The 26,606-nt window shown below is 58.6% G+C and overlaps 1 protein-coding gene across 5 annotated transcripts in view; it reads right to left on the bottom strand.

Annotated features, from left to right (window-relative positions):
• Positions 1-26,606, bottom strand: part of SH3TC1 (SH3 domain and tetratricopeptide repeats 1) — a 46,912-nt gene that overhangs the window by 3,757 nt on the left and 16,549 nt on the right. For 2 of the 5 annotated variants that reach the window (XM_059166109.1, XM_059166101.1), the window contains exons 2-17: positions 23,684-23,896; positions 22,703-22,777; positions 20,704-20,831; positions 19,434-19,539; positions 18,557-18,703; positions 17,753-17,963; positions 16,894-16,970; positions 16,033-16,228; positions 14,206-14,339; positions 12,333-12,374; positions 9,098-10,762; positions 6,896-7,076; positions 5,817-5,967; positions 4,601-4,723; positions 3,924-4,074; positions 3,520-3,716 (exon numbers count right to left, since the gene is read on the bottom strand). In XM_059166109.1, the coding sequence (XP_059022092.1) occupies positions 3,520-3,716; positions 3,924-4,074; positions 4,601-4,723; positions 5,817-5,967; positions 6,896-7,076; positions 9,098-10,762; positions 12,333-12,374; positions 14,206-14,339; positions 16,033-16,228; positions 16,894-16,970; positions 17,753-17,963; positions 18,557-18,703; positions 19,434-19,539; positions 20,704-20,831; positions 22,703-22,777; positions 23,684-23,849 (3,750 nt within the window). In that variant the 5' untranslated portion in view covers positions 23,850-23,896. Of the gene's footprint in view, positions 1-3,519; positions 3,717-3,923; positions 4,075-4,600; positions 4,724-5,816; positions 5,968-6,895; positions 7,077-9,097; positions 10,763-12,332; positions 12,375-14,205; positions 14,340-16,032; positions 16,229-16,893; positions 16,971-17,752; positions 17,964-18,556; positions 18,704-19,433; positions 19,540-20,703; positions 20,832-22,702; positions 22,778-23,683; positions 23,897-26,606 lie in introns of those variants that run through there. The other 3 variants (XM_059166119.1, XR_009351692.1, XR_009351690.1) reach the window with 3 other exon arrangements.

The following is a 26,606-nucleotide window of genomic DNA, read 5'->3' as shown; positions in this document are numbered from 1 at the left end:
GAACAAAGCCTGATTCACACACTGATTGTACAGAGCCTGGATCACACTGTACCTGCATGTCACAGAACCTAGTTCTCTAAGAGTCCAAAATGAAAAATTCTGGCTCTCATATAGCTTAGAGGGCACAGAGCAAGTTTGAGACTGACACTGGCTTGAACAGAGCCTGATCCACATAGAGCCTGGATTGCACAGAGCTAGATCAAACAGAGCCTGGATCACACTGAGCCTGCATCATATGGAGCCAGGATGTCACAAAGAAGGGATCGCAGAGAGCCTGGATATCACATTGACTGAGTCACTCAGAATCTGGATGGCACAGAGCCTGCTGAATATACAGCATTGATGTCAAAGAGCCTGGATCACCCAGAGCCTGGATCACATTGAGCCTGGGTCACCCAAAACCTAAATCACCCAGAGCCTGGATCACACAAAAGCTGGATCACACAGAGCCCAGATGCCACAGAGCATGGATCACACAGATCCTGAATAACCCAGAGACTGATTCACACAGAACCTACATGACACACAGTCTGAATCACATGAAGCCTGTATCACCCAGATCCTGGATCATACAGAACTTGATTGTCACAGATCCCTGATGTCACACAGAGCCTGGATCACACAGAGCCTGAATCACCAGAGTCTGAATCACCCAAAATCTACATCACACAGTCTGGATCACTCAAAGTCTGATCCACCCAGAACCTGGATCACACAGATCCCGGATCAAACAGAGCCTGGATCACGCAGAACCTGGGTCAAACAAAGCCTGAGTCACCCAGAGCCTTGAACACACAGAACCTGGATGGCATAGAGCCTGGATCACACAGAGCCTATATGGTGAACAGAGCCTGCAGGCCACAAAGATGGCATCACACTGAGCCTGGATTTCATAGAGACTGTATTGCATAGAGACTGGATCACTCAGTACCTGCATGTCACAAATCTTGGATCACCAAGAATCTGAAATCAAAGAGGCTATTTGTCACATAGCCTGGATGACACAGGGTATATTTGGGACAGATGCTGGTTTGCACAGAGCCTGATTCACACAGAACCTGGATCTCACAGAGCCTAAATCAAACAGAGCCTGGATCACACTGAGTCCACATCAAACAGAGCCAAGATATTACAAAGAAGGGATTGCAGAGAACCTGGGTATCACAGAGCCTGCATCACCACAATCTAGATCACAAAGAGCCTGCCTCATACATAGCTTGGATATCACAGAGCCTGGATCACCCTGAGCCTGGATCACATCAAGCCTAGACTACCCAAAGCCTGAATCACCCAGAGCCTGAATCACACAGAACCTGTATGGCACAGATCCCTAATATCACAGAGCCTGGATCACACAGAGCCTGAATCACCGAAGACTGAATCACCCAGAATCTACATCATATAGTCTGGATCATTTAAAGCCTGAATCACCTAGAACCTGGATCACGCAGAGCCTGGATGTCACAGAGACTGCATTGCACAGAGACTGGATGTCACAAAGCCTGAATCACAAATAGCTTGGATATCGCACAAAAGCCCATATATCTGGATGTTACAGAGCCTGGATCACTCAGGCTGTGGATCACAGAGTCTGATGTCACAGTGCCTGGATGACACAGAGCCTGCATGTCACAAAGACTACTTCACACAGAATCTGGATAATACAGAGCCCAGATATCACAGAGCCTGGATCACACAGAGCCTGAATCACCTAGAATCTGTATCACACAGTCTGGATCACTCAAAGCCTGAATCACCTAGAACCTGGATCACACAGAACCTGGATGGCACAGAGCCTGGATCACACAGAGCCCATATGTCACAGAGTTTGTATCACAGAAAGCTTGGAAATAACAGAATCTTGATGTCACAGAGCCTCGACTGCACAGAGTCTAGATCACACAAAGCCCATATATCACAGAGCCTGGATCACACAGAACTCACCGACACATAGCCCCTATGGCAGACAGCCCGGATATCACAGATCCTGTATCACACAAAGCCCAGATCACACAGTTCCTGGATGTCCACATGTCCCAGAGCTTGGGTTACACAGATCTTGTATCACACATAGCCTGCATCACACACAGCCTGGATCACATCGAGGTGGATGTCACAGAGCCTGGATCACACAAAATGTGGATGTCACAGGTCATGCATGGCAGAAAGCCTGGATCACACAAGAATCTGGATTCACAGAGCTTGGATGTCCCAGAGGCTGTATGTCCCAGAGTCTGGACCCCATAGATCCTGGTTCACAAAGAGCCTGGACCACACGGAGCCTGGATCGCACAGAGCCTGGATTGCAGAGCCTGGATCACACAGAATCTGAATTTCAAAGAATCTGAATCGCAGAAAGCCTGGATGATAAAGAGCCTGGACATCACAGAGCCTAGAAGGCACAGAGCCTGGATGTCACAGAGCTTGGATCACACAGATTCTGGATCGCACAGAGCCTGGATCACTAGAGCTTGGATTGCACAGAGCCTGGAACACACAAAGCCTGGATCACACAGAGCCTTAATCATGCAGACTGGAAGGCAGTGAGTCTAAGTTGCAGTACACACCACTGCCCACAGGCTCCCCAAGAACTATGGGACTCTAACAGTGACTCTAACCGCAGTGACCACCTCTGACCACAAGGTGACACTAGTGCATAGCCAAGGCTGTCCCAGGCAGGGAGTTACCGGTCTTCAACTGGCTGGGGTCTTCCAAAGGCACCCAGCTCCTCGTTGCCATTCAGCAGGGAGGGGGAGGGGAAAAAGTCAGCCCTGAGCTGGGGTGCCCCCCACTTCAGCAAACACGGAGCAGGGACACTGTGCAGTGCAGTGCTGTACCCAGGGTGGGGCGATAGGGCAGCAGCCTGTGTAGGGGAGCAAGGGAGACCCCTCCAGGCTCTGGTCTACGTCCATTGCTAGGAGCAGATGGGAAAGGGCCCAGCTCCAGCTCCTCCAGCTCCGACAGGGCAGGGACTAAGCCAAACCCCACAGGTTGTACCCCGTCCCCAGCCCATTTCCCTCTCTGGGATTCAGGATTCCAAGAAGGAATTGCTCTGCCCATAAGGGCAGGCTTCCCGGAGGAGGTGCCAGGATTTGGGTAGCACCTTTCAGCGTGGGTCTCTGGGGATAGCACTGACTTCTGCCCGACGCCTTGGGATGTCCCTCTCTCCCTCCTGCTTTAGGGGGGTTAACTCTGACTTGATGCTAAGACTTAACTTTGCATTGCCTCCTCCAGGAGGCTCCCCTGATTACATGCTTTTTTGTTTTGACCCCATGGTGGCCAAAGTCTGTTCACAGATCAGCACCCCAGGGATGATGAGCTCTGGAGGACAGGGCCTGGCCGGTATAGGAGTTCAGACAGTGTCTGCTGACCGTTCCTGCTCCTCTCCGCCTTGCCTGAGCTCGGGGACACACTGGGGCCAGCTCTAGTGGAGGGCAGGACCCTGTCCTGGGGGTCTGGGCTTGAGTCCATGCCAAGAGGGACCCCAGTGCCTAAGCCTACCACCCGACCCCCACCCACCTTCAGATCGTAGAAGAGGATGTCACCAAGCACCAGATACACCTTCACGTAGTACAGGGTTTCCTCATCGAACTGCAGGGGTGAGCCGCACAGCGACAGCGCCTTGAGGTAGAAGTGCTCCGCCAACTCGCCGTGGCCCAACCGCTGGTGCAGGACAGCCAGCCGGTGGTAGGCCACACGCTCGTTCAGCCGGTCCCCTAGGGACGCAGGGGAGAGGGCACATGTGAGAAACCCAAAGCTTCCCCCTGGGGCGGATTCGGGGCCAGTCAGCCCAGCCCCCCCGCAGGGGAGAGGATGGCTACAGCCCCAAGCAGCCCTACAGGCTTCCCGAGCTGTCCCCTTCTGCTCCCACCCTGCAGGGGTCTGAGGCCAAGGCCCCGCTGGGGCAGGGTTGCAGGGCTCACCCCGGGTGATGCTGAGTGCCAGGGCCATGTGGGCAAACTCCAGGCCCTCGTGGGGCAACTCCAGCTCAGCCAGCAGGGCCACCAGCTTGTTGCACAGCCGCAGTTCCGCCTCCTGGTTCCCCGTGGTCACAGCCAATGGCAGCGCCCGATCCTGCCACACAGGCAGCGGGTCAGGCCTCACCCACTGCAGCCAGCCCCAGCCCAGAATCCCCAGAGAGTCCCCGACGTGCACAGGGAGCTCCCACCCCATCATCCTGCTGCATCTTATTCAGCTCCGGTCCCTGGAAGAAAAGTCAGCTTGGAGTGGCCCTGATGGCCCCAGGGCTTCTGGGACATTAGTAAGCTGTGGTGCAATCCACCGCCCATCTTGGGAACCTCAGCCCAGCTCCCCACCCCTGGGCGATGAGAGTCTGACCGGGAGGATCCAACACCCACCCCCTACCGAGATCTAAAAATGCGTTTTTCTGTCCCCAGGGCAGAGCTGCACGCCAGGAGCTGGGCGGGTAGGGAGAAGCCGGCCTTTCAGATGGTCCCTCCTTTCTCTGTTCCTCCCAGGTTGGGGGTGGAGGGGTGGTCAATATCACCCCAGGCAAAGGCACCCAGAAATGAAGCCCCACTCCTAGGCCCCAGCCTGTGGGGGGCCATGCCCCAGAGCCAGTCCTCATCACCCAGCTCACCCGGTAGAAGGACACGGCTTTCTCCCGCTCCCAGGTCCCATTGAAGAAGATGTCCCCGGCTGCCTCAAACAGCTCCAGCCCCAGGTTGGGGTCCCCCGTGTACAGGGCCGCATTCTGTGCCACCTGTGGGCATGGAGAAACTCTCATGAGACCACAGTGATCGGTTGCAAGCTCACGGCCTCCCTAGCCCGCCCCCAGACCCTCAAGGGCATGCCGAGGATGCACTGGGTATCTCCTTTCTCACACCTCTGTCCCTCAGCGGGGACTGGCCTGGTTCCAGACCCTGTGCAACTGGAGACATCAGCTCCCACAATATCCTGGGGGAGCACCATCCAGCTAGGGCCCTGAGTCTGAGACTCTGCGACTGAGCTCAGAGGGGGCTCTGAGTCCTGCCAACCGCTCCCAGACCCTGGCATGCTCCCTTCCATCTTCCTCCACTGCCCTTGGCAACACCTGCCCACGCACGCCTCCCGTCTCTCCCATCCTGTCACTCCCCTTGCTTAGGATGTCGCTTCTCTGCTGGGCCCAGCAAGGTGCTCAGCAAATACCATGTGAGCAGACAACAGTGGACTAGGCGCCGTGGGCAGTCCAGACCTGTCACTCCCATGCATGTCTGGCTTTTGCCCCTGTGTTTCCCACCACTGGGAGCCCCTCCTCCCAGGTGGGCACTAGCCCCACTCACCCTGCTACAGAAAGCAGCCTCTGTTCACCCTCCCTGTGACCCCTGTCTGCACCACCACACCACTGCCCACACCCCCGAGCCACAAGCTGTCAAAACTGCCGCCCTCTCTTAGCCGCCAGCTGCCGACTTGCAATCCTGGACCCCTGTCCCAGGGAAGTACACAGCAGGTGCTCAAAAATGAAAACATTCATGAGCCTCATGAGCCTCCCAGTTTACTCCAAATCATGTCATGTGTGGGAACGTGGCTCGAAACAGAGCTCCCATGATAAATGCATTTTTTAAGAAGATGGGCCACATGCTGCCGACGCAAGTTCTTCTGTGTGTCAATCAAGGGAACGCATCACTTGTGCATCTAGGAAGCACCTGCTGTATACCAAAACGGTGGCGGGCAAGCAGATGAGGACTGGGATTATTGTGGAAGATGCTGGGTGCTGGGGGCCCAGGGCGGGGATGGCAGAGGTGGGCTGGCACACAGCAGGTGCCCACAGCGGGTCGGGGATGGAGGGTGAGTGAACGCATGCCCCGCCCCGGCACCTGGATGTAGAGGTCCACCAGCTCGTTCTGCTGGAGGATGTAGTAGATCTTCCCTGCCTGCAGCCAGGCGTGCGCCTCCTTTTCCTTCCTCTGCAGGTCGATGAAGATCCCCAGACTGCGCTTGGTGTAGTCCAGTGCGGACTTGTAGGCCCTGGAAGCAGAGCCAGCCGCTCAGAGCATGCTCCCAGGCCAGGGCGGCTCCTCCCAGCGCCTGAGTGGGGACCAGGCTCTCTGCAGGGCATACGGAGGGGGAGCGGGCCACCCTGTCTCTGCACCCCCCTCGCTAGACATGGGCATGCGAGCTCTCCGCCCATAGCTGGGACCCTTAGCAGCAGGCGGAGACTCAGCAAACATCTAGCCAGTGGTTCTCACACTCGGCCATGATAGTACGGCCTTGCTCTCAGTGGGTCTGGGCTGGGGCCTGAGAAGGTACGTTCTCGGGAGACTCCCCTGGGATGCAGCTGCTGCTGCTCTGGGGACCCCGCTTTGAGACATATCGATCAAGGTCACTGTCCATTATACCTGCCATGAAACTGAGGCCCAAGGGTGTGGGGTGGAGGCCGAGATCAGCGGAGAGGCTCCTTCCCTGCCTCTCAGGGAGTCCCCAGCTACAGGGGGTATGGTCAGAGGTCTCCCCGGGCCATCCTGTCACCCCACCTGCTCAGGATGCTCAGTGTGGGTGTCACCCAGGACACGTGACCCTGGAACTCTGCCCACAGGAAGGTGGGCCAGCCAGCTACCTCTTCAGGGATAAGAATCCTTCAGGTCCACATGGCCACCGTCCTGACATCTGGAGGGGGTACTGCTGGGGACAGGCTGTCTGGCTCAGAGGCGTGCTGGCCAGAGGAGACTCAGGGCAGGCAGCAGTCAGCTTATAAAAGCCATCAGGACGTGAAGAATGGCCCAGAAATTCACTCTTCCTCCACTGGGAGGTCAGGAGGTATGTGGGCAGAGGACATCTGTCCCGGGACCTGTGAGCCATGACAACCCCCCAGGCCTACTGGCTCACAGCCTGACTGACACTAGGAATGAAAGTCCCCCAGGAGAGGCTGCCCCATGATCGGGGCTGGCATCCTCACCGCTCAGTGCCCAGAGACAGGTAGAGCTGGCTGATGGTCTCCAGGAGCTGGCCCTCCAGCACCTTGTCGGCCACCCTGCGGGCCAGCGAAAGCTGGAACTCATGGTAGACGACACACTGGGCCTCTCTGGGCATGACGGTCCTATAGAAATGACATAGCCGCTGGACGGCTCGCAGCTGGCCTGGGCGGGGAAGACAGGAAGAGGACATCACTGTCCTACACTGCAGTGACATGGGATGTTTGCTGAGCTCAAAGGTCCCTGCTCTGTGCCTGCTCCTTCTGCGCCTCCAGCTGGGGTCACAGCAGATGGGGAATCTGAGTCCAGACATGTGAGGCCACCTGCTCAAGGTCACACACTGTGATAAGCCTGGGCAGGACCTGCCATAGACACGTTGCCGACCACTTCTACAATTCTTAGGCCTGGGGGTCCTGGCCTGCCTTTCTCTGCTTCCCAAAACCCCTCCTGGCCAGACAGGGGCTGTCTTCACACCATGCTGACCAGGCAGGGATCACTGGCCTCCCCATGCAGCAGGCAGGCACATGGAGTCCGAAGCAGAGTTCCGAGTCTGGGGCACACAGCACATGGCCGGGCTGGGACTCTGACCCAGCTTCCAGCTCCTTCACGAAGCCAGGATCCAAGCCCACAGCCTTACTTGCCTTGCCTGAACTGGGGGCTGAGAACCGTCAAGCGCTTTGCCGACTAAACTGATCCAGACATGGAAAAGGACACAGATGACCAGAACAACCCCGTGGCCATGCGATCTTGTGCGTCCTGTTGTCCGGATCCCAGCGCCACTCTTAAGACTTGTGAAGGGACAGACGTCTTATATAAAGCATGGAATGAGACCAGGAATCAGTAGGAAGAAAGTTCGGGAAATTCCCAAATAGGCGGGCATGAAGAATGGGCTCCTGGGCAGCCCACGGCCGGCAGAAGGCACCACAACAGGAATCGAAGGGTTTTGGACATGAGTGGAGATATAAGGACAACATACCCAAACTTACAGGATGCAGGATGGCAGCGTATAAAGGGACTTTATAGCTATAAACGCCTATGTTAAAAAGGAAGAAAAAAAAATTTCAGATAAAAAATGTCCACCTTAGGGAACAAGAAAAAGAGGGGGTTACTAGACCCAAAAGGAAGGAACAACAGAGGCCCCAGAGCAAAGATAAATTAGTAACAGGGAGAATAGAAAAACCGAGAGAAAATAAAAGAAACCGAGCGATGAATCTTTGGGAAGATGGGCAAAGTGGACTTCTCTTTAGCCAGACCAGAAGTAAAGCTGTCAATTGTTAGAATCAGCAGCGAAAGGGGGACCTCAGCATCAATCTTACAGAAATGAAAGGATCACAGAAGAAATGGGCGATCGATGCTGACAAAGGTCAACCTCGATAAAACAGACAAGCCTCAGGAGACACAGGCTACTGAAACCAGCTCACAGAGGATTCAGCGTGACTCTCAGTGTCCCCGAGGTTCAGGGGGAACAGAAGCCTTGTGAGCATGGCCAGGACCTGCCTGAGGCTGCAGGGCACATCTGGGGACCCAGCTCTTGGTTCCTCCTAGGTCCTGAGGGTCCCCTTCCAGGCTCAGTGAGAATCCTGTATCCCTCAATGGCTTCCCAGTGCTCTTGGGGAAAATTCCAGGCCACAGTCTGGGTTTCCTGGCCCCTGCCTAACCCTCAGCCAAGGTTCACATCACCCACCATCCAACACACCCATCCCAAACACTGTATTCCCCTACATGGCCCAGCCTACTCACCCCAGAGCCTTTGCACAGATGGCACCTTCTGCCTGCCCTCCACCCCATGTGTGGCTCAACCCTCAGGTCCCAGAGTCAGGGCCAGGAGCCTCCTGTCATCACAGGGAGTACCCCCCATTGTGCCTCCTGTGACCTGGGCATCAGGTTCCCACACTTGGCCACCAGCCCATGTGGGTGCCCTTTCTGGCAGAGCTGGCACGGAGCCTGGCATACTCTGAGAGCCGCCGCCCAGTCAGCCTCACAGCAGCTGCAAACATCTGCAGGTTTCCATCAGTCAACACCCTGGATGGTGGAGAAAACCACCGCTTGCCTCTGGGTCGCAAACCCCGGGAGGGTGTGCTCCAGGCAGCAATGGGAAGAAAACACATTATCTCCCAGGACACCAGCGTGCACAGTCAGGACCTGGGGAAGCGTGGGGCCAGGAGCCAGGTATGGCGGACGCTTACCCTCCACGTGGTCTGTCTCCACAGCAACCAGGAAGGCCCACTCGTAGCAGCACTTGGCCTGCCGGGCGAGGGCCCGGCGGGTGTACAGGTGGCCCAGCCGCAGAAGCACCCAGGTGAGGTCCGGGCCGCACTCTCTGCTGGGCAGCTGTGCAAACAGCGTCACAGATTCCCGGTGGTAGTGCTGGGCCAGGCTCTCTGCGCCGGCCTGCAGGCACAGGGCCCCGAAGTTGGCTAGGACCACCGCCTGGTTCTGCAGCTGGCCCTGGGCCCGGGCCACCCGCAGGGCACGGTAGTAGCCCTCAGCCGCCTGCCGGATCCTGCCTGTCCTCCGCAGGGCCACGGCCACCATGTTAGCGATCACGCCCTCCTGGTCCATGCTGGCCACGGCCATGTCCAGGACGGACTCAAGGATGTCCAGGGCCACCATGCTCTGGCCACAAAGCACATACAGCCAGGCCAGCGCCACTATGTAGTCCACGGCCAGGTGGCTGCCAGCCCCCATGGCCACGTCCACGGCCTGCATCATGAAGGAGATGGCTGTGTCCTGCTGCCCATGGCGGCTGTGCAGCTGGGCCAGACTGGCACAGAGCAGGCCACGCAGCGCCCAGCTCGGGCTGGGGGCCACAGAGGCCAGCGCCTGCCTGAGGTAGAGTGCCGTCTGGGCGGGTGGCCGGTGAAGCCGGGGCGAGTTTCGGAGGACCAGGTCCACACTCCGGAGTGCGCTGCCCGGTGAGCCCCGGGCCCGCAGCGAGGCCCCCCGGACGCAGCCGAGTGCCAGATGCGGCAGGCACTGGCGGCTGTAAATGTCTGCCAGGAGCAGGTAGCAGTCCACGGGCCATGTGGCCTCTGGAGTGCCCATGGCCCCGTGCAGCAGTAGCAGCCTCTCCAGGAAGGGCAGGGCCTCATCCAGCTGCTTGAGGCGGGTGTGGTGCTTGGCCAGCAGGAAGCAGGCCCGGGCCTCAGCCTGGGGGCTGTGGCAGAGGATGGCCCGCCGCAGGGCGAGCCTTAGGAGCGGCGACTCTGCCTCAGAGCTGCACAGGTGGCTGGGCGTCCCCAGGAGCAAGGCCAAGGCCTTGGGGACCACCTGGGCACACCTGTCCCTGTTCTTCTGTTTGAGATGGACGGTGGCTAGGTTGGCATACACGGCCACCACGAGGAAGAGGTCGCCAAAGTGACCACCCAGCGCCCCCAGGGCCTCCTCGAAGTATACGCGGGCCTGGGACAGCTTGAGCCTGCGCACGCACAGCCTCCCCAGGAGGAAGCAGAGCCTGGCCAGAGCCATGGGGAAGCCGGCCTTCTTGGCCGCCCCCCGGGCCTGTGCCAGGTGCTCAGCCAGCTCCTCCTCGTCAGTGAAGCCCGGGAACAGGGTGCTCAGCCCCGGCAGGGAGAGGTCATATAGGCCACGGAAGCAGGCCTCATACCCAGGCGTGTCCAGGAACAGCAGCAGTGAGCCCAGCACCTCTGGGTGGGCCCAGTCAGCCCCCGAGTCCAAGCAGAAGGAGGGCTCCTCACTGTGCGGGGAACCTGTACCACTGGACGCCATGCACAGACCCCAGGACACTGGCTCCTCGGGGCAGCCCTGGCCGGACTTGCATTGTTCTAGAACATTCTTCACCTTCTGGAGGGTCTCACATGGATCTGGGTGCAGGCCAGGCAGAGGCATTTCTGCAAAGCACCAAAACGCCCAGATGGATTAGAGTCTGGGTCTAGGCTGGGGTAGAGACAGCCCTCTGAGCCTCAGGATCCCTATCAGGTATTGCCTGAGTCTCCCCTACCCAGGAATCGAAATTTACATGAAGGGTTGAGCCCAGAGCCCAGCACCCAATGCTCAGTGGGAATTCAGTCATGGTTACAAGAATAGGGATCCCTCTGGCTAAGCTTTATACCCAGTGAACTCCTTCCTATGCTTCTCATTGGAAAGCACTCTGAGTGATCATTCAGAGTTCTTTTCCCTCCAGAAAGAATTAAAGCCACTTAACGGACAGAGATGTCCACCTTCCCAGCTACAGCTGCCTCTGAGGGACTTCCCAGTGCTTGGGGTGGGGGGGTGACTCTTGTCAGGTGCAGGACCCCCATGTAATCATTACCAGCCAGTCAGAGCAATAGGTCAGCACATGTTCAAAAGCCACCCACAGAATGGATGAAACCCATACCGCTGGAGGACAGCGACATCTGTGTCCCTCTGTCCCACTGGCGCCTGGGACCATGTCTGGCAGGAAGGTTGAGGAATGGCTCCCAGACACCCCAGTGTTCCCCCTGGCTGGTTTGAGAATATGAAGCCCACAGCTACTAAAGGGATGAAGTGCTGGAGAATCTGGGGGCACCCGCTGCCTCCAGTGCCCGCCTGCCAGACTGGTGGCCTTGGATGGAGCCAGTGCCCGGAGGCATTTCCAGGGCCCAGGAGCTCAGAGCTAAGCTTCCTGCTGCGAAAACACGAGCTTAAAGGGGAGTGTGTTTGCGAAGAAGGAACCAGCATCGAAACACTCTTCTCTTTCACATTCACTTACAAAAAATATGTTCAGAATTAATTATCTTAGTTAAAATAGAATTGAATGAATAAAATAGAACTAAACGAGTAAGAAAGAATTCAGTGTGGTTCAGGGGCAAATGTCTGACCCAACTACCTAAGGCGTGGCTGTGAATGCGACCCTAGCCCCTTCAATGCCACCGGGTCCTGCCTCCCCTCACTCAGCCAGCCCCAAGCTGCAGGGGGTGCCAGGAACAGCCCAGGAATATCCAGAACATTCCTTGTCCATTACCCAAAGTGGCCCTTCCCTGTTTCCATCCCAGTGGACCCCATGCCCAGGGAACCCCAGTGGGGCCTCAGGCATTCAAGTCCCCAGGATCTCACTGATCAGACCGTCTGGGGAAGGAGGGGGATGGGATGGAGGTGTGGAGGGAGGAGGGGTTCTCCCTTAACTAGCTCCCAGGGGAAGAAGAGGCGGGTCCTAGAGGGGTTTCTGCAGCTCAAAGCTCCAAATCCAGGCCCTACGCCCCTTACCCTCTCCAAATAGAGATTTCAACTGGTCTAGGTTTCAAGAAAGGAACCCCCGGTCAGGCATGGGCTCAGGCAATGGAGGGGATGCCCCACCTGACCATCCTCCCCCACGGAGGTGTGAGGTCCCTGCCCAGCACCCCATTCAAACCCAGCTCTGCATCTCTGCCTTCATCATTCGGGGAAGCCCTGCCCCATCCCCATGGGGACACAGGACTCTGCCCTGTGGGAAGAACTTACCTTGATCTCCCAGCTGTTCAAACTCGGCTTCTTCTAATCTGTCTGAAATTGGAGAGAAGAGAAGCGTCACCCTTGGCTAGCACCCCAGGAGAGGTCATGTCAGGAGGAAGCAGTGACTCAGGGACAGGAACACTGCAGCAGCCTGAGGGACTGTGGGGCTGGAGCCTCCCCTGGACGAAGGGATGAGAATCCCCAACTAGCAGGCTCTGCCGGCCCCTACCCTCCCCCGAGCCTGCGTGCTTCTGCGGCCACTGCTCTGGGAACAGGGGCGCGCTCTCCATCACAGGCAGCCCTCAGCCTCATGGGCTCTCCCTAGGAACCGGGGGAGCTCCACCTACATCTCCGACCTCCTCGTGCCAGGGCCAGGCCTTCCCGAAGCCTTGTTTTCCACCTCCTGAAAATGGGCTGATGCTAGCAGTTGGCTGGGAAACGTCCTATGAAGTGTGACATCAGCTATGACAAATGTGCATGCTCACGGGAAGCTCTGTGGCCCCCTGCAGAAAAGGTCCTCTCCCCCAGTGCGCCTCCCCCACCAACTGACTGGTGCCGAAGGCCTTCCTGAGAGAAGAAGACATCATACGCCGGCCTTACATGCTCAGCTGAGATCTGAGTTTGCCTTTCAAGGAAGAGAAACCAGTCCGTGGGAACCCAGAAAGGTTAACTCGGCTGTTGGTGGAGAAGTTCCCACGGCGCACATCAGCATGCACACCGTGAGAAGTGTGTGTGTAAATGTGCATGTGCGATGTGTGGTGTGTGTGTACGCATGTGTGTTTGCACATGTATGTGCATGCATGTGCGTGCATGGTATAGAGGTGTGGTGTGTGCATGTGTGCACGTATGATGTTTAGGTGCGTGTGTATGTGTGTGATGTGCAGGCATGTGCACATGCGTTTGCACACATGCTGTGTTGGTGTGTGCATGGATATGCATGCACGGTGGACAGGTGTGTGATGTGTGTGCGTGTGTTTGCACAAGTGATGTGTAGGTGTGTGCACCTGTGTGTGTGTGTGTGTGTGTGTGTGTGTGAGCACACATGTACTCCCCTCCATCTGCGGGATGAAGGAACCGGTGACCACAGCACCCCGGCCATCGACCAGCGAGTTTGCTCCGGCGCCATTTCCCCTGTTGCTGCTGACGTGCTCCCCACCTCACCCACAGCCATGGCTCCCCTGAGGACAGGGTGGTGTGGTCAAAGGGAGAAGCATTATCTTCAAGGGGTGGCAGCCCTGGGGTCCAGCCCTGGCCCCCGCAGAGGTCAGGCAACCCTGCCAGACCCCAGCCATACGAGCCCAGGTCTGCCCTGTTGCAATGGGAGAACGGTCGCTCCCACAGAGACCATGGGAAGGGAGGCCTGTGGGCAGTGGGCCAGCCCCAGGCCTGCATTCTACCCCCCGCCCCCGCAGAGGGATAGTAGCTCCTAGGTCATGCTCCTCAGGCAGCAAGGAGCCTCAGGGTCACTTGGAGGCATCTCCGGGCCCCTTTCTCTGTCCCTCTCTCTGTGTCTGGTCTGTCTACTGCCCCAGAAGCCCCACAGGCAGCAAGAGCATCTGTTGGTCACTTTTAAGTGTCCAGAGGTTGGCATTCATGCACTCTATGGACCAACGGAGGAAGCTGGGCCTCCTGGAAAGGGAACGGATACGGGGGTTACCGTGAACAGTGCACGGAAGCCAGAACAATCCCACTCCACTGAGGGGACAGGGGGACGCTCATATCTGGGGCTGGGGCGCTAGGGCTGGAGGCCACCAGCCAGTGCGGCCCTATGGGAAAGCAGTCTGGCTCCAAACCCTCCCCTGTCCTTCTGGGAATCTTCCCACAGAAACCGACCTGGGCACCTGGCTGGAGGGGGCGGCTGGTTGCAGGTCTTGTGACCTACCCAAGCTGTACACTGTGCAGACGTCCATACCAGAAACCCTCCTCAGCAGCTGCCTGGCGTCTTCCTCAGAAAAGCGCCCTTCACTGCTGAAGAATGACTTTTCTTCCTCATTCAGAAAAATCACATTTTCCAGACTGGAAAAAAAGAAGGCGCTTTACTTAAAATGGCACATTTCCTAAGGAAGACCCATTTCCACTCTCTAGTGAGCTTCTAGGCAGCCTGCAAGGTCCCACTTCAATTGCCCCTTCCCCTGCCAGGCGGGTGGTTGACAGCTGTGGACAGAATCAGTCCCTCCCCATCCTGAGCTCCTGCGGCTCCAATTACGGCCTGTGTGGGTGCTCCCTACGGCACCCCACATAAACACCAGGCACGAGCCTGCTCCAAGTCGGAGAGACAGAAAACGGGACGCAGAGCAAGGAGAGAAGGAAGAGGCGATCTGCACCTTATAGGACTGAATTAGCAGCATAGTATGAAACTCTGAAAAGCACTTTGAGACTGGAAGGAGCTATTTTGAGATGCTGCAGAAAATCTCATAGCAGCGTCTGAACACCCAACCAAACACCAGGCCTGTATTCCTCAGGGGCGGGCGTCCCGAAGGACAAGGAGATGAAGGACCTGTCTCTGATTCAAGAGAGCCTGGTGCCACGTGGTCTGGAACTTTCTCTGGGTTTAGAGGGCAAGGACTGGGATGCTGGCACAATCTCAGCGTGGTCCGCAGAGAGCAGCTCTGCAGCAGGGTCATCTCCCGATTGTGGGGACACAGCAGAGTGCCCCGGTGTTGGGGATATGCCACCCCACTCACCAGGAAAAGAGGCAGCATGTTAGAGCCAACTTGCGTGGGGTTCATACGCAAGGAAATGGGGGAAACTGTCATTAACACACTCATATCTGGGCAATCTGGCTGAAGAGATGAATTCCCTGCCCTCTTTGCAACTTTACCCTAAGTCTGAAATAATGCATGAGAGTGGGGGAAAGCTCGGCCACCAGTTTGCTCACTGAACAAAGGATGAAAACGCAGGGTCTGGAATAGACAGGATGGATATTCTGTCAACACATGCTGAGCGAACAACAACGTGCCGGGCTCTCCACCAGCCCCATCACCCTGCAGTCAGGGAGGGAACAGACGAGCTCATCCAGCTCAGAGCCTGGACAAGGTCAGGGTGGGTTTAAGTCATGCAGAACCCAGCCATCAATGCAGAAGTTGTGCAACCCCCGCCCCCCCCACCCAGAGATGTGACAGGAATCGTCTAGACCCAGGGTCCCCAGGCAGGACTCTAAGGAATGCCAGCTGTGAGGGCTGGCAGAGAGAGGGTACTGAAGGTGAAGTTAGTGCAGAAACACATTTCAACAGAGAGAGGAGGTCAGTCTTTGCCGCACCTTCCTGGTGCTGGGAGTCCCCGTGGATGGCCAGCCAGGCTCCCTGTCTGAGGCCTTCACCATAGAAGCTCAAGGCCAAGGGAACAGAAAGGCACCACAGAGGGGCGCAGCAGTGCTCGTGGATCGCTCTCCAGGATGCCCCTGCTGCTGCCTGGGGCCACATAGTGGGGACATGCAGAATTCAATAAAGGGTCTTTGCAGGTGTAATTAGCTAGGATGAGGTCACACTGGAGGAGGGAGGCCCTGAGCCAGTGCCTCATGTCCTTCTAGGAAGACCCAAGGGGGGGGTGGGGGGCACAGGAGGATGGAGCAGAGAACTGGGCCAGAAGAGCTCTCTACGTTCTCAGCCCTGACAGTCATGGCAGCACGAACACAATGGGATTTCAGGGAGCAGCCCCCGACTAGGGCACAAGGGCGGGCTTAGGAGGGGGCAGAGCCTCAGCTACTCACTCAGATACTTGGCCCTGCACACTGATGAGACTCGTCCGCACAAACCCGACCTGGCCTGAGGCCGTGTGCCGGCCCAGGCACCAGGGCAGGCCGGGCACCTGGGCGCCCAGGACCTCGATGACGTCGCCGCTGCAGAAGGTCATTTCTTCAGGCCCGGAGCCCTGGTCGTCTGCCACCGCTGTGGCCAGGCCTGTGGCTGCGGGGGGAGGGGAAGGGGAAGGGGAGGGTCACACGGTCAGCGCTGGGGGCAGACCCAGGGGGCTCTCTCCCAGGAATGGGTGATCAAGGCTGCGATGAAGCATGGCCTCTGCACCCAAGGGGCTGGGCCTCTAGTGGTCCCTGGAGGGGGCACTTGATCCCTACACTGAGGAAAAGAAACTGAGGCCCAGGGGTGCCCCCCCCCCACCATGGTCAGGGATCTCTCCTCTGTCCTATGCTGGTGAGGTCAGGCCAGGAAACCCCCCAGGGCAGATGCAATAAACATAGGTCCCTCTTCCATGGGGCATTATATTCACTGAGCAGGTACACAAGGCCATCCCTGCAGCAGCCAGCTTGGGGCAGAGCAAAGAGCACTGGACCAGGAGCCCCAAGCCAAGGGCCCATGCTGTCTTTTCAAGAGAAGACCTAAGAAGCAAGCCAGGGACCTGCCCTGGCTTCACTGTACCACATAACATGAATTTAGACCAACCCATGGGATCTCTCTGAGCCTTAGCTGTTGCAGCACCAACTGGACAGGAGTCTAACCACCTCCTCCAGCTTATGGAGGATTCAGGGTGAACACAGAAGCTTCCAGAATGCTGGTGCCTGCCCCAAGTCGACCACCCCTTTTCCCAGGGCAGAAAGGCCAGTGAAAGCATTTACCCATCAGTGAGATATCTGATGTCACAGGTCCACTCACAGAGTCGTCGATGGGGTCCCAGGGGACCCTAAGAGCCCACCTGGAGAGGGACAAGAAAGGATTTCAGGGAAAGTTCAAACTGTGTCAGCTGCTCAGATCAGCCGCCCCCAGGGACCCGAGCAAATTCCACTACCTGACCGATTAAACACACACACACGTCAGGCCCATGCATGCAGCACAACCTGCAGGGATCCCTGTGCTGTCCCACTCAGGTGCCTCCTGCCGCCCCCCCCCCCTCCGGCTGGCATCCTGGGGGCCCTCCCTCCATTCACCCAGGACAGGAGCTGAGCCACTGCCTCTTAGTTCACAGCTTCTGAACTTCTTTGCTTTGGCTGCCAGGAAGCTCCAAGCCCTGTTAACACCCCACATTCAGCATGTGAGGAGTGTCTGTGCTACCCGTCCTCACCCTCCCCAGACTATCTGCCTTGTGTCTACACATTACGCAGCTAATTCCCTCAGAAGCTTTCTAGAACAAGCCAGAGTAGGGGTACCTGGGGGGCTCCAAAGGGCTAAGCGTCTAGCTCTGGATTTCGGCTCAGGGCTTGATCTCAGCGTCATGAGTTCAAGCCCCGCATGGGGCTCCATGCTGGGCATGAAGCCGACTACTTCGAAAAATAATAATAATGAGCCAGAATATGAAGCAAGAGCTCTGTATGGTATCCTCCTGCCCACACAGCTCCATCCAGGAACAACAGCCTCCTCATGCAGGTAGGAGCCCACAGCCACACAGTAGGAGCCACAGAACAGGAGCATACATGGGTCTCCATGAGCCAGCAACCCGTGGGATGGGCAGGAAGCAGAGAAACAAAGGTCGGTACCTACTGATGAAATGGAATCAAAGTTTCTGGAGCAGCTGCCGCTGCCATGTCCTCAGAGGACGTGCTGGAGCCAGGAGCAGAAGGGTCCACTGCCGGGGCTGCCTCTCCCTGGAGAACCCTCGAGCCTCGCCTGAGTGCCTGGGGGCCGCTCCCTGCACCCTGGGGGCTGGTCTTCACCCGCACGCGGTGGTCAGGACACAAGACGAAGAAAGGACCTTTAGAGGGACGGAGACCGTCCTTCAGTGTGGCTGGACAGTCCTCCAGGTGGGACCCGCCAGTCCTGTCAGGTGACATGTGTGAAGGAAGCCCTGCTTCGGGTCTCCCCGGCCCCAGGCTCTGCTCATTCCTGCTCCGCATGCCTCCCCCAGCCTCAGACCCTCAGGGCCTCAGTTTCCCCGTCTGAAGGGCCCGACCTGCGATCTCAGGGATCCTGTGTGTGTGGACCTCTGCTGAGAGCCTGGCCTCCTCTCCTCTCTGAGGCCAGGCTAAGACAGGCAGCTCTGGGCTCCATCTGCTGCTGAATCACACCCAAGGATGAGGCCACCTTGGCACTCAAAGCAGTTTTAGGTCAGGACCTCGGGGTGGGCATGCCTCTTCAGAAGCACTTTCACTATTATTTCCCCGGGAGCCTGATCAGGTCGTCACAGCAGAATGACGAGGCCTGGGGTCGCCCATAATTACTTCTCCCTGCATGATGAGGCCCCATCAGTCTTCCCAGGTGCGCCACAGCCTCCAGGGCCCTTCCCCACCGGGCATCCCCCGCAGAGCATGGAGCCAGCCGATGTCTCTGTCTCCATGCGGCGCTCACCTTCCTGGGCGAGGAGGCTCTCGTGCGTCCGTGTCAAGGCCTCCTGGTCCACATGGACGTGGACAGCTGTCTCCTCGTCCTCACTAGGCGAGAGCAGCCAGAAGACCTGGTCCACGAGCAGGTTTTCTAGGCAGTGATGAGTGAAGCCTGGGGGGCCAGATGGACCAGGTCACCAGCAGGCTCCAAAGCAAGGCTTGGGGAGCCCTGTTCTGCCTTGGGACTCACGGGACATCTACAACCCAGACAGGCCCCTGGTCTGACCGTCAGGGCTGTGTGAGACAGCCTGGACTTCCCTGTGTCCTGGCAAGTGTGGACAAGGACAAGTCACCTGAATGACCCTCAGTCTCCTCACCCACAAGATGGGGCAGGAGCATTCAAGGCGAGCACATGCGCCGGGGGTTGGCACGGGCCCAGCACAAGACACTCAAGACACTGTCACTCTTATTTTCCAGTCTCCCAGCCTCGGACCGAGGTATTGGAGCAGTTCCCCAGAGGACACAGCCAGACCCCACAGACGCCGCCCAATGGACGGAACTGCTTTAGAAAGAAAGCTCTTTGGGCTGAAAACCACCATGTCTGTGCTCAGCGGGTCTGAGCTCAGCCTCCCTCGGGGTCTGGCTATGCAAAGTCCTGCACCCAGCTCAGCCCGGGAAGGACTCGGAAGGCGGCCCACCTTCTGGCACAGATTCTGCACGCCCCCGCCTCCCATCACACCACCGCTCCCCAAGCAGGTGCGCACGGACTCCCGAGTCCCACTGCTCCGTGTGAGCCATCCCTGGCTAAAGCCCGATTTACTACAGTAATCGCCTGGTCAGTGTGTGACAAGTGTCCTCTGAGTGGAGTTCCCACAACTGCTCTGAGAGGGGTCCCACTTTACCAAGAGCGTGGTAGGTGGAGAACTTCCAAATTTCCTCGAAAGTCTTAAAGGTCACCACGATCCGTGCCTGGTCACTGTGGATAGATAGCAGCCTGGCTGACAACTCCTAAGGGGAAAAAACAGTCCCGAGTAGGGGTGTTTGGGCATCTGATCACCCAGAGGACAGAGCCGCACAACAGAAACATTTTGCACAGGTGACCAGGCGGGGGTGGAAGTCCAGAGCCAATTCCTTTACGACCCGAGGGGGGCTCTCAAGCCAGCCATGGTTCCCCAGTGCCTGTGCCATGCCCTGCTCCTTCCTGGAGCCCCTGGGGGCTCCATGCTCCACCCCACCCTCCATGACAAGCAGGTTCTCCCAGCAGGCTGGACTCTTAGCCCTACGCAACCCAACCCTGCCTCCAAGCCCTTCCCACAGCACTGATGTGGGGACTGTCCGAACTCCAGCGCCCCCTCCTCTGACTCCCATCCCATGAACGCCTGGGGGGCGATCGGGCATGAACTGAACACCAGCATTTAGAAGGCACAGGGTACTTGTGCGAGGGAAGGGTGCTACTCTGGGGTCTGCTTGACAGACCGGAAACTAAGGCCACGTTTCTTATCTGGGGTCTGACCCTTAGTACATGGCACAGCTGGGGTTCTGCCCCTGGCCTGGCGTCACTCAGGGCGGCCCCGCGGCAGAGCACTGGGCTGAGATTCCCGGCCGTTTGCAGGATCCACACCTCACCAAATATCCCTGACGGGTGGCTGGGGAAACTGGGTTTACAGAGGCCAAGGTCAGGCAGGCTTACTACAAGGTCACCTGGTGGCTGCCCAGCCCAGCCCCCTCGTGGGCCATGGTCCTGCCTGAAAGTCCACTGTGCAGAGGCCAACAGGGGCCTGGCCCCCTCATCAGAGTAAGATCAGCACACGCCATTCCCTTCCGTTCCCCATGACAGAGACATTAAGAATCTCAGCAGGGTCGGGAGCACGGAGAAAGAGAGACCCTGGGAGCACCATGGGCCACATGTGGCTGGATCTGCAGGTGTGATCAGTGGCTCCCTGACCCAGACATCCAGGAGAATAGCCAGGGACAATCACAGTGCCACCACGTGGTGAGTTCTAGGGGCGTCTTCCCTTTTTGTGGCCTTGGCCCCTCCGCAACAGAGAGCTGAACATCAAGAGCCCTCCTCCTAGGTCCACCCCGTCCTCTGTCCCCCTTCTCAGCTTTGGAGCCCCTCCAAGGGGCCCCACCCTCTCCAACCTCCCAGGCCCCCCGGGAAGCCGCACTCACCCCCAGTGCACGGGCCACCTCCCGGCTGTCATTTTCCAGCAGGCGGAGCCGGCTCCTCACGGTCTGCTGCAGGCTGGGGTCCAGCAGCCCCGTCTTCCTCCGCACGGCCAATAGCTGCAAGGTCAGGTCTGGGAAGGGCAGCACGGAGCTAGCACTCAGCAAAGCCACCAGAGTCACTGTGACCTCCAGCCCCGACCTCCCCACCACACCAGACAGGGGCCTTCAAGCACCAGAAGATCACCCACAGGCGTCCCAGGACTCACCATCTTGTCCTCTAAGCCAACCCCAACCCCACCCTGTCGTTCCCATTTCCAAAGGGGGCCCTAGCCCCCACCTGGTTCAGACCAAGGACACCTCCCTGCACCACATAGCACCTGAGTCCCCCCGTGAACTGCAAAACCAGGTGAACCCACAGTGGGCCCCCTCTCTGTGGCCCAGGTCCTATAGGTCTGCTCCAGGCAGCTGTCCAGGCCCTGCCCTCCCACCACGCAGGCCTCTGATCCACGGAGAACCCCAGGGCCCCCTGACAGGGAGCTCTGGCTGGCTGCACGCCCTGCTCTCAACCCTCCCAGGCCACCTCCAGCCATGTCGAGCCTTTGAGCTCTGGAAATATGGCCAGTGCAACTGTGGCAATCAGATTTTTCATTTTATTTAAGTTAAATGAAAATATAAACTGTGTGGCTCCCATACTGGGCGGCATGGATGCAGGCTTTTCCTGCTCAGGGATAGTAAGATGCAAGCTCTTTCTACCTTCCTACCAGCACAGCCTCAAGCCTCTGGCTCTACTCTGCCCCCATCACTTCTTCTCTCCCTCCCCTCTACGCTGGGGCCGCTCCAGGCTCTCTAGGACATCCCTCCCCCTAAAACACACACTGCCCCAGGGCCTTTGCACATGGTCCATGTGGAGCACTCTTTCCAAAACAAATCCTGGCCTCCAACAAGGCTGCTCTACAGTTCACATCTACGCCCCTTGCCCGCCTGCATCCCTGCCCCCTAAGAGGACCCCCCAACTGTGTTTCTGAGAGCCCCAGAGCATGAGCTACTCCAAAGGGGTGGAGGGGACATGGGAGAAGGGAGTGGGAGCAGGAGAAGGGAAAGGGGAGGAGAGAGATGGGAAGGGAGAGAGGAGGGGGGAGAAAGAGACCAAGGAGGAGGGGGAGGAAGAGGAGAGCAGTATGGAGACCTCTGGAGTCTGGAATCGGACTCACTCCCCCAGCAGGAAGCAAGCCCAACATTTCACAATTGGTTCTGAGACATGACGCCTCCTTCTCCCGTAAGAGGGCGGGCAGCATTTTCAGACCCAAAATAATCTGCTGCTTGCTCAATACCCCCTGGTCATCGTGAGTGGACCACAGGCAGCACCGGGTCCCCGGAAGGAAGTGGGAAGACAGGCGGGTGTCGACACCAAGGTGAACCGCCAGCAACAGTGGGGTTTCTAGGCCACCCCACTGGGGGCCGCAAGTGGGCTCTCAGGGTCCGGGGGCTTCTAACCGCCCCATCTTCCTTACCACACAGGGCTGCCTCCCCTTGTGTGCGCCATACAGAAATCCTGCCAATCCTCGGAGCCCCCTCCCCAGACGCTGTCCTGGCCACCTCTCCCAGGGGCCCTGCCCCTCCCTTTGCACCCCCCACAGCCCGCCCACAGCACAGTGAGCTGGTTGGTCTGGTTTTCCCACACGTCCCACATGCGACCCCTCTCCAGAGTCTCGCCCCTTCATGTGGCCCAGCCTCTGGGGCAATGGACTCAGCCTTCAGGCCCCCAGGGGAAGTGCAGTCCTGGGCCCTATCTCGCAGCAAGGCCAAATCGGAATCTGGGCGCGGGACCTGGCCATCTTCACATTAGCATCCTCCCCTCCCCCACAGTGATCCCCAGTTTGGGGGTCTGGGGACTAGACATTCCTGAACCTGCAGTGGGAAGGGGGCACACCCAGGGAGCCCACATTCACGGCTCCACGCGGACTAAACCCTGCCACACTCTGTGGTGCCCACGCAGGTCTACCTGTGGGGTAGGTGCCCATCTGGACTGGAGGGGTCCCAGAAGCCAGCCCGGAGCCACCAGGGGGAGGAGTGGCATCTGTAACAGAGCACAGTGGGGTCAAGATCAGAACAGGCAACTCTGGGCTGTGAGGGCATAATGCCCCTGGTAATCTGGAAGAAACAAGGTGTGTCCACACCAGTACAAACCCCCACCCCTCACGTCCCCTGCCCCTAGGTCACAAAGGCCCAAGGAGGACCCAGGGGGTGTGAGGCTCTCCCTGGCTCTAACAGACGACGCTTGGAGGCCTCTGAAAACAAACCAGTGTGTTGTGTTGCTGGGCTGGATTCGGGGACCATCTCACTGGCTAAAACCAAAGCATGAGCAGAGCTGGTACCTCCTGGAGGCTCCGTGGGGAGAGCATGTCCCCAGCTCCCAGGGGAGTCGGCCTGCACCCTTGACCTGTGGCTCTGATTCTACCTTCCAAGCCAGAAGCCAGGCCAACGTCAAGGTCTCCAATTCGGACCCCGGGCTTACCTTCCCATCTTCAGGTTCTCACTTAACACCAACCGCAAAATCACTTTTGCTACATATTTGGGGACAGAGATGTGGACTTGCTCAGGGGATACTGTCCTGCTGTTGACCGTCTGCTGACCGTCTGCTGACCACAGACAGAAGGGGGCAGCCCAAAAGGAACCCTGGCTTTCGGGCTGACAGGGCTGTGTCTCAGCCCGTCTGAAGCTGTCACTCACCGAGGAGTCACGTGCCCTCTTGGCCTGGGGTGGGGGGGCGCCGTTCCAGAACTTTCTGGACCCTCCCCCTTTGACGTGCCGGTTTTCTGATCACTGACACACTTGTGTTCCTGGAGAAACACTATTGGGGCCCTCGTCCCTCACGGTGACTCACTGGGCACAGGCATCTGTCCCCACACACCCACTGACCGTGCAGACCCTGTGCCATTCATGGGCTGTGGGACAATGGGCAGACGGCGTGCACTATACTCACCACCTCCGACCATAGCCTTGGCCTCCTTGGGCCCTGCTCGCTCCCAGACGACGGATGCACTCATGGCCACTCTCGGGACCTTGTGGCCACCACCACCGCTGCCTCCCGAGGGTGCTGCTGTGGGCCCTCTCCCCTCCGGGGCTGGCTCCTCCACTGGGCCCTCCATGCCCGGCAGTGGCCTTAGCACCGGGGGCTCCGCATGCTCCCTGGCCGCTGAGGGAAGAGGAAACGGTGCTGGTCAGCAGGGAGTCCTCCCCGGGAACACAGGCAGGTGCCCGAGAACACTGCCACAAGGGCTGGGGTCAGGAGGAGAGATGCCCTCCCCTTCGCCGGGCCGCCCTCTGCACATCTGTCAGAGCTCTGCCGTGAGTCTGTTGCTGCTTCTCCAGCAACGATGAGCCCCCGCCTCAGGCTATCTCTGAGACACGGGCCAGCGTGGCCCAGGTGCAGTGGCTGGAAGCCATGCAGGCCGGTCACCCACGAACCCCAGGAAGCAGCTCAGAGCCTGACTTGTTACGGCTGCTCAAACATTCCCACCAATGCAGGACAGGCATGGGAACCGAGCAGAAGTCCTCGGGGGACACCCAGGTGCCTCGGACAGGAGCAGGCCCACCACACGTCCCGTCCTGCTCCGGCCGGAACAGATACCCCCCACCCCCGGAGACTCCCACCTAGTTCCGCTTCCCACAAGCCCCAGTTCTGCTGTGATCTGGTCTCGGGTTCCCAGGAGGTCCCGTTGCTCCCTATAACACCATCCCCGGGGTTCAGCTGGCTCAAGAGGGCTCTGCCTCACCCACCGGAAGAGGCCTGGGCTCCAGAAGGGCCCCGGAACACTGTCCCATGCCACGGGTCAGGAAGGAAGGGCCATCCAGGGAGGGAAGGAAGCAGGTGGCGGACGGCAGAGAAGAAGGAAGTGGCCGAGGCAGAATGAGGCAGAACGGGCAATGGCTCCCCACTCCAGGGTGCCCTCGCCACCCCCACCCCCCGCCCACTGCCAAGAGAGCGGTCATTATGCCTCACTCCTTCCTGGGGTCAGAGATGAGAGGCTGTTACAGATACACAGACTGTGCTCCTGGGTTGGGGCTTTGTCACCAATCAGGACACAGGACACTAAATCCCCTTTCAGATGGGACACGTGGGGGCGGGGGTGGAGGCAAAGTTGGCAAGAGGGGGGCCAGGGCTGGGGAAGGCAGGGGCAGACCTCCCGCTGCAGCCACAGAGACAGGAGAAGCCTCGGGGACAGAGAAGACAAGGGATGGTCCTGTTGGCTTGCCCAGAACATTGCCAAGAGTACAGCTAGATCGCACAAGCAAGGGAACCCCCTCATTGTGGGCCCCCCTAGCCCTGATACTGAGCTCTCAGATTTCAAACCAAACCCAGGACAGCCCGGCAGGGATTCCCTCTGCACGGAGCACCCGGGGACAGGAAGGCACCCTCCGGTCCCCTCTCCAGGGACAACAATGCCAACCCAGAAGCAAATCAGGCTTCCTCCTGGCCACCCCCCATCCTGGTGGATGGTGGGGAGCCGGACCCCCACGATGGGCACAGTTCAAGACAGAGCCTGGACAGCCCCCACCAGGCCTTGGTCCTGTTCCCACCTCCCTCCAGACCTCCCCCAAGAACTGGACATGGACCAGGTCCCCAGAGAGCCTCAGACACAGGGGTTCGTCACCTCCTGTATGTGCCATTGCTAGTCCAGGGCGAGTTCTGTGATGGGCAACACTGGAGGAGAGGGGAGGGGGCTGGGCAGTCAGCAAGGCCCCTGGGGGCCATGGAGACCACGTGCAGAGGGCCTGACAGGTGGCCATCCTCACTGCCACAAGAATGGGGGTGGGGGTGGGGTGGGCAGAGCCAGCCAGAGACCCGAGGTCACCTTGGCTCCGACTGTTCCAAGGGCTCAGAATTGACCAAGCAAAGCACGGGTGGCCCAAGCAGCCACATAGCTGGGCAGCTGCAGAGCAACAATGGGTTCCCAGACCCCCAGACTCCCAATCCTTTGATCCCAGGGGAGCCAGCCAATCCCTCCTGCCGTCTGCTCCTCCCAAGCTGGACAGGACACACAGGGTCAGTAGCGAGGCCCCCTGCCCACCCTCCTTCCTGGTCCTTGGGGATTTGAGGTCAGAGGTCCCGTGGGAGCCACTGCCTGGCACCAGACACACCCAGTCCAGTCACCGGTGTCCTCCCGTCCCAAAAGCCTCTGTGCACCGGACCCCAGCAGGAGTCCCAGGGGCACCACTCAGCCCTTGAGTTCACCTCCTGGGTTCCCTGGACAGGACCTGAGGGAGCCTCAACCCACAGGGGCTTTGCTCAGTCGGTAGCCTCTTGCAGCCTCCCCTAAGTGTTTAGAATCATCACTGCTAGGGCTTGGCAAGGCCGGCCTTTCAGCCCATCACAACCCAGGATCACTTCTACAATCCAAATGAAAAAGACAAGAAGAGACAGAAAAGTTGGAGTGGCCCTGGGAGCTGCAAAAGCAGGACACCCCATGCTTCTAACCGAACTAATCTGGCCTTGGTCCCAAACAGCCCCTCATTGCAGAGAAACTGGGGTGAAGCGGGCTGTCCAGACCCCTAGCAGCCCGAGGCCCCCAAGGCTTACAGAAGCCATGCCTCCAACAGTCCCTACCCCTACCCCCAACAGGACCTGAGTCTGATCTGGAACCCCCTCTGAGGGATGGGGCACAGCGTGGGGGGGGTGGGGAGAAGGCAGCACCTGACCACCGGGAGCACTCAGGGGATCCCACACACAGCTTGGCCAGCAGCTCCTCTCCAACGGAGCTGCTTGGCCCAGGGAGCAGCGGGCAAGGCGGCTGCTCCCTGTTCCAGGGGAAGAAGGCCTGTCGGAACCGCAGATGCCCAGAACCTTCTTCACATAGCATTGTCAAAGCGCTTACATGTCACTCTGGCCCTGGCACCCCACACGC

The sequence above is a fragment of the Mustela lutreola genome, chromosome 1, assembly GCF_030435805.1.
Source record: "Mustela lutreola isolate mMusLut2 chromosome 1, mMusLut2.pri, whole genome shotgun sequence".
Taxonomy (NCBI): Eukaryota; Metazoa; Chordata; class Mammalia; order Carnivora; family Mustelidae; genus Mustela; species Mustela lutreola.
The sequence above is the reverse complement of the archived record's forward strand: the minus strand, read 5'-3'. Positions and strand labels throughout refer to the sequence as shown.